The 10909-nt window shown below is 55.8% G+C and overlaps 1 protein-coding gene across 1 annotated transcript; it reads right to left on the reverse strand.

The window, feature by feature from the left end:
• Positions 1-5743: 5743 nt before the first annotated feature.
• Positions 5744-10269, reverse strand: DLX5 (distal-less homeobox 5). Its single transcript, XM_081102834.1, has 3 exons — positions 9711-10269; positions 7649-7833; positions 5744-6537 (listed from the first exon to the last, which is right to left on the reverse strand). Exons 1-3 carry the CDS (start codon positions 10063-10065, stop codon positions 6208-6210), a joined length of 870 nt encoding a protein of 289 aa, XP_080958960.1. The 5' UTR covers positions 10066-10269; the 3' UTR covers positions 5744-6207.
• Positions 10270-10909: the final 640 nt, after the last annotated feature.

A 10909-nucleotide genomic window follows, 5' to 3' on the forward strand; every position in this document is an offset into this window, starting at 1 on the left:
AGTGAAATGTGAACAGTAGCGATCAAATCAAACCCTGAAGGACAAAAGACTGTTTGATTCATATGGAAAAAGAAGAGTGGGAATTAAGAAAATAGCAAATCAGCGGTCTGAAGCACTACGTGTCCAAATCTTCAATATGTGTGGGGCTGATGTGTTTGCAAGGGCTGCTGCATCTGCTGTTGCCTGGAGTCTGAAATAATTTTTTTCTTTTTTCTTTCTTTTTTAAAAAAAACCCTTGTCTTTCCCCAGGCTCTCTAAAGCATTTCCTTGGATAAAAGTGCCCCTCCCCCAAGCAAAGAACACTTGTCAGTTCCACCATTGTTTCCACCAGGGTGGACTCAGAGTGCCTGCCACTTGTTTATGAACATTTTCTTAAATGAATTTGCAGCCTCTTGTTATTAGCACAAAATGCCCTGGGTGCATGTAAGTGTTCCTGAGCTCCATCTCCATTCTCTTTCACAGGGAACAAGTCGCTGAGAGTCCTACAGGATATTAGCAGAAAATATATTCATTGCTGCTAATTCAATAAAGCCGGGCTGGGAAGCTGTCTCTACTCTGCTTGGCTGGCTACTGGCTTTAATCCTATGATTAACTTTTATTAATTAGACACCCCCCCCCCACACACACACACATAGAACCCAGTTCTAGCTGCTTGTTTTGCAGCAAGCCACTAATGTGCTTCTTTCTGGATTCCAGAAACTCCAGTATTTGGGGGGAAAGGACTATCCTTGCCCCCAGATAGGGTTGTAAAACTCCAAGGTGAGTCTCCTTACAAAATGGAAGAACCAAAGAGAAAGGGAGTTGGAGAGTAGAGCAAGAGGGTCTGGAGAGAGGCTGGGGTGCTGTGCTGGTCCCCGAGTGAACGTGAACTCCAGGTTCCAGCTGTTGCCTCCAAGAGGATGAACCCTGCTCTGGCTGAGACTTCTGGAGTCTAGTTCTGGTTCCGAGTGGGAACATCTGGGTTAGGGTTACCTAAAGCCCAGATATCCCCAGGACCAGGAGCACAGAGAATTTCCTGAGCATCTTTTCCATCCTCTAGGACATGCTGGTGATGATTCTCCCTCCTCCCATCACCTCACAGACCTGGGTACTGCCTCGCCAGGGCCATCCCGCAGGGTGGCAAGCCGGCTTCCCAGCTCCTGTGAATTTAAGGGCAATAATGAAATGTCCCCTGTGTAGTGACCCCTGTTTATAGATGAAAGTAGAGTCCATGTCCTGCCTCTTCTCCCGCCTCTCTTCCTCCACCTTGCAAACGGCAAGGGCAGAAGGAGTCTTTGGATGACAATAAGCTTCCATGGGCAGATTTCTGTGTTCTCGCCTTTGCACGGGGGAAAAAAATGCTTTAAAATAAATCATAGTTTTGTGAACTGCTTACTGCTCGTCACCCCCACTGGCTTAAAAAAATACACTAAACTGTGTATAGTGGGGATTTGACAGAGAATCATTACTGAACTTGGAGTGTGTGTGTGTGTGTGTGTGTGTGTGTGTGTGTAGAATGATGTTATGAGCCATTTTTTCCTTCCTGTGGCGAAAGGTCGTAATGTGTGGTATTTCACGGTTTTATATAAATCTTGGTTTAGGATGTGGAACAGACTCAATAATACATGCGCTTTTGGCAAAGAGACTCCTACGGATCCCCATAAATCAGAAGTAATACGAAGTCCCAGCGAACAAAAGAGCAGAAACATTTAATTGCTGCAAAACAGGACCCCCGTCTCCTTTAGAGGGAGATTCATGTAAATTCCCTCGGTTCCTATCTTCACGGCTAGAGCTCGACCTATAAAACAGGTTATTACATTACAGCCGGCAACCCTGAGTGCTTGGAAGGGAAGGCTCCCCGCCCCCACCCCAGCCCCTCCAGGGCCACGGGGAACCTAAAGCTTGTCAGATGCGAAAGAAAAGCGGCTGGGGCTGGGGAGGGGGCTGTGCAGGGCTGCGTAGGAAAACATTTAGCCAATCCCATAGGTGCTACCGCTATCTGGGCCGTTTTGGAGGCCCAGAGTTCGCTGCGACTGTGAAAAAACCTAGTGCAGCGCGCAAGGACCGCCGGCAACCTGGGAACCCGAGCGGAGGGCGGGAGCCAGCCGCAGCGCCCCCTCCCCAAGCCCCCGGGAGGCGGGAGCCTCCACCCAGCGCGGTGGGAGGGGGCGCTTCAGGGTGGAGGAGAGGGGTGACCGCAGGCGGAGCCGCCGGCGTGGCGCGCTTCCCAGAGGTGCGGAGGGCGTCTGCCCTCAGGGCGTGCCTCCCGGGAGGGCTGGGGAGTTCGGGGTTGGCGAGATCCCAGCGGCCAGTGGGAGGTGCGCGATCCAAAGGGTTGCGGGATGGGGCCGGGAGGGTGGTGTGGTTGGGTAGCCCTAAAAGTCCCTCTCCTAGAATAAAAGGAGGCGCTGGGGCGGGGGGCGAGGGGAGGCGGGGGGCAGCGTTCCAGGAGGCATTCCTGGCGCGTCGGGCTGGGGAGCTCAGGAAACTCGATGGTGTCAAGGCCGGAGTGAGCTGTAGGGCGCGCCGGGAGGAGGCGAGCGCGGCCTGCCCTTGGCGCGCTGTGGGCGACTCCCAGGACGGCGCGGCCCCGACGCCGCGAGCCGTGGGGCGTCCGGTGGGATCAAAGGAGCCAGAGGAGGCCAGCCGGCGCGTCTGGGATTGTGGGCTAAGGGGCGGGAGAGAGGAGATTGGTATAGGCGGGGAGATCCTGGCCTGGCCGGTGCCACCGGGAGAGGGTGTGTGCGTGCGTGGGTGTGCGGGTCAGCACGCCCCTGGTGGAGGTCGAGCCCTGGGTGGGTCCGAGGGTGGCTGGAAAGGCTCCCGGGTGGGTGACCCAAAGCGAGGGAGAGCGAGCGAGCGAGATCAAGGGCATCGAGGTCTGCGGGTTCCTCTGTGTGTGTCTCAGGCCCTGTGGCTCAGGACTGGAGCCGCCTGGCACCCACAGGAATGCGGCTTCTCTCGGTTGCCCAGGCCGCCCCCTGTTCCACAAGGAGGTGGCCGCCAGGAAAAAGAAGGGGGGGGGGCAGAAATCTGCTTAGTCCAACACGGGCCTCAAACAAAGGCTAATTTATCTGATCTTTTATAGCAGGGCCAGCAGATTGGGGCCTCCTGGGCTTTGGAGGGGATCTGGAGATGGGGGTTTGGGAGTGTGAGGGTGTGTGAAGAGGCTCACGGAAAAGAACATGAACTCTTGGAGTGGGCCTGGCATGTTGGGAGCACTGGACTGAGAGCCGGGCTCGTGGGGACGCGACGGGAAGAGGCAGGCAGAGGTTCAGGAAAGTGGGGTCAGCCGATCAAGGAATCTGGGTGGAGAGGTATACGTTTACATTAGATATAGGAATAAACAATGGGGAGAAAGAGGGCGAGGGAGAGGAACATCACAGAGATATTTTTAGACTTTGCAGAGGATCTGTTATTTTTACATCCTTGGGCGCAGGGCTGCAGGGAGTTAAATCCCCCTGGGAGAATCCCCATGGTGCCAGGGAAAACCCGCTGCAGACTGGTTTGGCAGAATATTTTTGTCCACGGCTCCCAGACCCAGTTAAAAAAAAAAAACCGCGCGAGAGAAGAGGCCATTGCGAGTGGAAGGAGTGAGGTTAGCACAAGGGAAGGAATCCTGAAACCAAGTCTGCGCGTGGCGTCCTGCCTGGCCGCCTCGCAAGGCTTTGGTGTCTGTAACAACAAGCAGAGTCAAGGCTGGGGGGGGGGGGGTCGTTAAAGAAGAACTGCCCTCTCTCTTCCTGGGAAGAGCCCAAACTCGCCGTTCCCTCAGCTTGACCGTGCGGGGTGATAGCGAAGGGGGATCCTCTTTCCAAAGCCAGGAATGGAGGTGGGGAGAGGACGAGGCGGCTGAGAAGTCGTCTACCCTCTCTCTGTGTGCAGAAAGGGAGCGGGCATGTTCCAAGCACATTCTGGCGCTCTCAGGCGGCCGGTGAGTAGGACGTGTTTGAGATGGACAGTGCGTGCGCCCCTTCCACGTTCCCAAACGCGCACCCCGAGGCCCCGCGCAGGGGAACGCGGACGCTGGCTCCCAGCCGGATTCCCTAGATAGAAAACTCTGGCTTTGGGTGTCATGGAAACTCCTACAATCCTTACAAGCAAAGAAAGAAAGTCAGGAAATAGATGCTTTCGCTTCTTCCCTTCATCCTATTCTCTGCCAGCTCAGAGCACAAGGTGGGGTTTCAAATGGCTTCACCCCACAGCGCGTCGCCACCCAAACCTTGTAAGAAAGGAGCGCTGGAGGGGAATGACGAGTGGGAGAGACGCCGCGTCCACAGCTCTGGCTGCAGTCGGCCAGCTGACCCGGACCAGGCAAGGTGTTGCCTAAAGACCCGTCAAAATCCTGAGTCTCCCTAAGGCCCAAGCCGGTCCAAACTGGCAGTCTGGAAAGGAAAGAAGAAAAATAAAGGAATCCTGGAGAGAGGGAAGCTAGGAAAGGAGAGGGAGAGAAAAGGAAAGGAGAGCGAGAACACAGGTAAATTCCCCCCGGGGCACACAGCGTGCCTTTTCAGGTCTCTCCTCCTAACCCTGGAAGAACCTTCTTAGAAATCCTCAGATGACAGGATGTAATTTTTATGTTCTAATTTCCAACCCCCCTCTCCCCCCCCACGCCTTTAAGAAAACTCTCTTGTCACATTTATTGCTGCGGACTTCCTAGCTGTAAAATATATCTCCTGCGTCTTGTAATTTCCAATGTACGATTGCCCTTGGTATCCCAAGCAGACAGAGGCAGGTGAACCAAATGACAGTCAGAAAGAGCCTGCAATCCAGGCCGGGAGCACAGCTGCAGGCCCGGCTGTAGCTCTGGCCACACTGTTGATGTCTATATGCGGGGGCTGGGGAGAAGGACCCACACAGGCCGAGGTTGCAGCAAGCCTTTCCTCTCCGCCCCAGAGAAGGCTTCACAAAGGAGAAATCCCTGCAAACAGATTCGATTTCCCATCGTTTGGAACCTGCTTTGCCACTGTTTTATGTAAAAGCAAAGCAGAAGGAACTCCTTCCTGAAAAGAGCCAGAGAGTGGTAACGCAGGGGAAGAAAAGATTTATATTTAGAGTATTATCTCACACGAAATGAAAGCCACACAGGGCCACAGTGCTTGCACTCCTTTCCCCCACCCCACAATTCCCGCTCTGGGCAGAAGAATAATGCCCCCCACATGCCTGCTTGGCCTGCTGATTCAGGCCCATCATTGTTTTCAAATCCTGTGATCCTTCCCTCTCTCTGAAAGAGCTCAGATAAATTTATAAGCATACACCAAGGAGTCCAAAGCACTACTATTTGCCTTGCTCCAAACATTTCAGATTTTTAAAAAATGTAATAAGAGGGGAAATTCCCCACTCCCCCGTTTTTCATTTTCTCATCTCTGGAAGCTCCCTTTGAAAGGAGTGTAATTTGTCTAATTGCTCTAGCAATACACAGAGGCTGATGGGGAGGGCAGCTCTCCACCATAATTGCTCTGAGCTTAGAACTCAGAGTGGTTATTGAGGGATTTTTGCTCCTTTCTTACTTATACACAGGGTAGGAGGGCCCTATTTAGATTCCAGCATTACGTTCTACCTGAAACAATTTGGGGTTAAACTTAAAATTATCAACGTTTTTTTTTGTGGTTAGGCCAAAAACCAAAACCACCCCAAACACCTAAGTATATATTATACAGCAGTGCTATAAGCAGGCCACATGTACATATAGATAAAGTAACATTGAACATATAACATGTAAAATTCTGCATCCGTGCAGCTCCCGATTTCTATTTTCCTTTTTGGATCTCTGCAGACCTTCTCTGTCTTTAATTGCCTGCATAAAACGTAGCTAGCCCATTACAAGGGGGGGGGGGGGCAAATAAGTATTTTTTTAAGAAACATTTTGCTTTCATGATCGAAATAATTTTATTTATCCAGAATATACAGTTTAACTCCTCTATCTACACTTATTTACATGGTTAAAACAACATTGAAAAAAGTCTTTTGAAAAGTTGAGGTCATAGATTTCAAGGCACCATTGATAGTGTCCACAGTTGCGCAAAAAAGTGTCTGTAAAAAAAGGAGGGGGTCAGGGTCCTTTGAAATGCAATAACTTACATGCAAAAAAAAAAAAGCTTTACACATGAATCTTTTTTTTTTTGTTTCCGGTTTCCAAACTTCCCCATATGAATTCCTTTCTTTATGATTTTCTAAAACAGCAAAACACAGTAGTCCCCAAAAAGACGGCGAGAGAAAGCGGCTGGTCTAATAGAGTGTCCCGGAGGCCAGCGCCAGCGGGTGCTGTAAGGAGCCAGGCGGCGGCAGGTGGGAATTGATCGAACTGGCGGCGCTCGGGTACCAGGAAGCCGAGTTCTCCAGGTAGCTGGACGCGGGGGACTGGTTGGAGGTCGGAGGGTGGGCATGAGGGTGGTGGCTGAGCGAGCGCGACGAGCCCTGAGGCTCCCACACCGCCGGAGATTGCGGCGAGTTACACGCCATGGGGTCGCTAGAGCTGGGGCTGTGCTCCGGGGGCATCTCCCCGTTTTTCATGATCTTCTTGATCTTGGATCTTTTGTTCTGAAACCAGATTTTCACCTGGGTGGGGGAACAAAGGCACAGGTTACCGCAACACTCCGAGGCATCTTCGGCCCCCCGCGGCTCCGCCCTGGCGTCTCCGGGCGGCTCTGGGCCTACTGTCCGGGGACCGGGCCCCGAGGCGCAGCCTGAATCTCCGGCCCCAGAGGGCGCCCCGGCGGGATCCGCGCGCCGGAGCCGCCGCGAGGGCACGACCCCGAGGCTGTTGTCTTTTGTTTGGCTTGGAGGCGAGGGCCAGGGCCGGGGGCGGGGAGCTGGGGGGTGGGGGGCGAGGCGAGTGTCCGAAGCCACGTGCGCGCACCTGCAGGCCCACGCGGCGCGCACGGAACGCGGCGCCGCCAGCGTCTGCAAAACCGTGGCCGAGCCCAGCGCGCAAGGGCGGTGCAGCCGACTACGGGAGCGCGAGTTCCTGCAGGTAGAGCACGGATCCCCCAGGTCCCCGCGCCGCTCCCCTCACCCCCTCCTCGCTCCGGGAAAGGTCAGAATCCGCCGCAGCCCAGGGCGGTGACTCAAACATTCTTTCTTCTTCTCTGGGGGCTGGAGTGGGAGTGAAGGGGACAGGACCCTCCAGGGAAGATTTCCCCATCCAACAGCGCCCCGCCGCTCCCCCCACTCTACCCCCTGCCCCGTGGCCCTCAGGCTGCGGCGGCCCAACGCTCCGCAGCAGCGGGGAGTGACCCTCCCCCCGGCTCTCCCGGCCCGTGGCGCCGTCCTCCGCCTTCCCTGGGCCCGAGACCACCGCGAGGCCGGGCCCACGGGCCCTGCTGGCCCGAGGCTGCGCTGTACAGGACACTAGACAGTTTCTCCAGCTGCGAGGGCGCCCTGGAAGTAACCCTCCCCTGTGTCCCATCTTAGCAAGTGGCCCCTCGCCCCCGGAGGCCCGAAGCGGGGACACCTCGGGATGAGCGCCGTCTCCACCCCGTCCCCACCGTCGCAGGGCGGCGACACCGGGTCTGCCTCCTGGAGGGAAGGGCGCAGGGTGTTTGTCTGTCCGAGTCGCCCGCAGGCGCTCCCCGATCGGCTCCAGCCCGCGGGGACAGAAGCGCAGGGCCCGGCCAGGCACGCAGCCAAGGCGGGGCCCTGGCCTGGCCTGGCCGCGGCCGGAATTTACCTGTGTTTGCGTCAGTCCCAGCGAGGCAGCCAGCTCGGCGCGTTCGGGCAGGGCGAGGTACTGAGTCTTCTGAAACCTTCTCTGTAACGCAGCCAGCTGAAAGCTGGAATAAATAGTCCTGGGTTTACGAACTTTCTTTGGTTTGCCATTCACCATCCTCACCTCGGGCTCGGCCACTTCTTTCTCTAAATAAGCAAAACAGAACCGGTTAGAGCTTGTCCGCAGACAATGGCGCTTTTGCAGAACACTCAACTGCAGTCCTGGGGTTTCTTCCCAGGCAGGCTTCCCTCGGGTTCCCCATCCTACCCACCACCTTGGCTTCGCAAGACTCGGAGACACGTGCCCCTCCCCCAAAGGTGGGAAAGGCCAGGTGGTCGGTCTCCGAAGAATTCCCTACGCGGTTCACGCAGCTTCTCCAGGGCTCGTGGAAAGCGCGTTGGACAGCGCGGTTCCCTCCTCGGCGCCCTGCACCTCGCCCTGTAGCTGCACCCGGACTTGTTTTTACGCCCACCCTGCGTTTGTGCTCACGTGCGTTTCTGGGGTGACCATGGCCACCCCCTCCCTGTCATCGTCCATCCGGGAGCCCACGGAGGCCGGACCCAAGGGCTGGGAAGATGCTAACCGAGGTCTCCAAAGTTCAAAGTCCCACAAGCAAACTATGCTCCTTCCATTCAGTAGCGAGCGGTCGGGGCCACGGCAGACAGAGGGCCGATTATGCAGCCCCCATAATCTCCCTGCCGATCTGGGAGGGCGCAGATGTGTCTGGTTTCTTTTACAAATAGACTTTAATAAGTTCTTGGCCAAAAGAAAAAAAAATCTTTCACTTATGCAGGAAAGGCAGAGACACTGAAAAAGGAATGAAGACATTCTCCCTCCCTGGGCTGTCTTTTTTTAGTTTAACAAGAGTCACGTTGAAAAGAAATCGGTGGTGCGGTGTTTTCGTAAAAAGGGGGCAGCTGGTCAGGACGAATTTCTCAAAATCCTGAGTATGGGGGGGCGGGGGGAGAGACTTTCTGAACGCATGCTTTACAAGGTGCCCCGGAGCCACAAGTCCCCTTTCCCACCTTATCAAAAGTGCCCATCTCTGGAAGGGGCAGAAAGCCTCTCCGTGTGTGTGTGTGTGTGTGTGTGTGTGTGTGTGTGTGTGTGTGTGTGGCGAGCTCCTGGGGGAGGAAGGGTGGAGGATGAGGGCTGTGGTCTGGATTCTGCCAGAGCAGGGGATGCTAATATTAGCAGGATTATTAATGTGCTGGTGGGAAGAGATCAAACCTGACCAGCAAAACCTCTCCAAGGAGACCTCATGCCTCTCTCCTACCGCCCAAGCTCACTAAACCTCTTAAACTCTCCACCTAAGTTTCAAGGCAGCTGAAAAAAGGAGGAGGCCGGGAGGAAGAAGACAAATTTTAGGCACCCATGGAGGAAAAAAAATGTGCTCCAATAACGTGACCCCTCAGCAACCCTCTTCCATCTTTATATGGCTTTTTGTTTTTTTGGCGTTGCCTTGGATAAACTGCAAGGCTCTCCCCCTCCCCCACCCCCTTCTCAGGCAGCCGACAGCTCCCAGGCCCCCACCCCACCCCGCCCGGGGTGCTCCGGGCTCCAACGCGACCCTGGCTCGTGGCTGCTTTCAGACTAATCCCGCCGGAGCCTCGGAGGCAGCCTTCCACTCCCACTCGCACCCACCGAGCACGCTTACCCCAAATCCCAACAACTAACCTCCCCTTTATTACGCAAACGCCACTAGGGCTGCTAGATTCTTTCTTCTCTCCACCCCTACTCCCTTCCCAGCCTAGCCGGCTACCTGACCGGGCAAGCTGGGGACCCAGCCACAGAGCCCCCCACCCCCATCCCCACCCCCGCCCCAAGGTGCTGGAGGGGAGAGACCCCGGTCCGAACCCCCGCAAGCTTCTCCTACTAAGAACCCCTAAAGTGCTGGCCTGGGAACCCCCTCCCTTCTGCCCCATGCGCCCCCACTGCAGTGGACGGCGGCGCCCCCATCGCCCACCCCACTTGGCCCCTCGGGAACCCTGGCTGCCCCTGGATCTGGCCCCCGCGCTCGTACCTGGCTGGCTGGCCGCGCTGGGGACGCGGTTGTAGGCGCCGCCGTACTGGTGGTAGGGGCTGGTGTAGCCGTAGTCGGCGTAAGCTTTGGCGGGGTAGCTGCCGGCAGAGCCGTTCACGCCGGGGTACTGGTACTGGTAGGGGTTGAGCGCTTTGCCGTAGGAAGCCGAGGTAGGAGAGCAGTAGCCGTGCGGGGCTGCCCCCGCGGGGCTGTAGTAGTCGGAATCGGTGGCCGAGGACTCGGGCAGAGTTGGCGATTCCTGAGACGGATGGTGCATGGCTGCGGACGTCTGGAACGGAGCTGGGAAGTCGCCGGATCGGATGCTGGGTACCCTCCTGTCAAACACTCCTGTCATCGCTCCCCGGCGACGCTGTCCTGGCTGCTGTGGCGGCGGCGGCTGCCGAGCTGGCTGTGGAGCTGCTCCGGGCTAAGCAGACATGGCTGTGGGAGCGAGGGAGGAGGAGGAAGAGGAGGAGGAGGAGAGAAGGAGGAGGCGGCGGCGGCGAGGAGGAGGCTGGGAGTCGTGGAGGCTCTGTCTCCGGCAGGCTGACTGCTGACTGAGGCGCAGCACAGCCTTGGTTAAATCCTTAATTGCACGCTTACGCACAGCGGGGTGGATCGGGTTCCATTGGCCAGGGCCTCGGGAGCAGCAGCAACACCCCAACTCGTCCAACTAGTTTTAACACAACAAAGCATTGCTTAAAAAAAGAGAGAAAAAAATGTAGGGATGAGGGAAGTGTGTGTGTGTGTGTGTGTGTGTGTGTGTGTACGTGTGTTGTTCCTAGTTGGGGAACGAGGGGGGTCTCAGTTATTCTGTTTTCAGTGAATACCAAAGAAAACGCAGAAGCCCAAGCGCCAGCTTTGTAATGTCTGCAGACAATGTGTTCCAATCAGCAGCTTCGGAAAGCGCACATGTTTGGGGGATGAGGTCGGCCTCGGTCTTTCTTTGCTCCCCATCTCTCCACCCCATTGGGCTTCACCGGAGGGTGGTGTGGAGTTGACCCGTGTAATTGCAGTGGGGAATCGGGATGTGGGGTGATGGTGAAAAGGAACTGAGATCACCTTTTATTGGGGTGCTGGGAGTCAAGTTGTATCTTACCCGTGTTGAAAAATTGCAGTTTGGGGGAAAAGACAAATTTTCAACAAGCACTTCCTTTGCGTGAGATAAATATTTCTCAGAAAAAGGGTGGATAAGGATG

This window comes from Myotis nattereri (genome assembly GCF_964212035.1).
Source record: "Myotis nattereri genome assembly, chromosome: 11".
NCBI lineage: Eukaryota > Metazoa > Chordata > Mammalia > Chiroptera > Vespertilionidae > Myotis > Myotis nattereri.

Bases quoted from the DNA above. Each gene is read 5' to 3' on its own strand.
- DLX5 (XM_081102834.1), bottom strand. From the start codon at position 10,065: ATGACAGGAGTGTTTGACAGGAGGGTACCCAGCATCCGATCCGGCGAC. The intron at 7,834-9,710 runs GTACGAGCGCGG...TTGCTTATTTAG, and splicing joins CAGCGCGGCCAGCCAGCCAG to AGAAAGAAGTGGCCGAGCCC. The intron at 6,538-7,648 runs GTAAATTCCGGC...TCCCCCACCCAG, and splicing joins TGGGACTGACGCAAACACAG to GTGAAAATCTGGTTTCAGAA.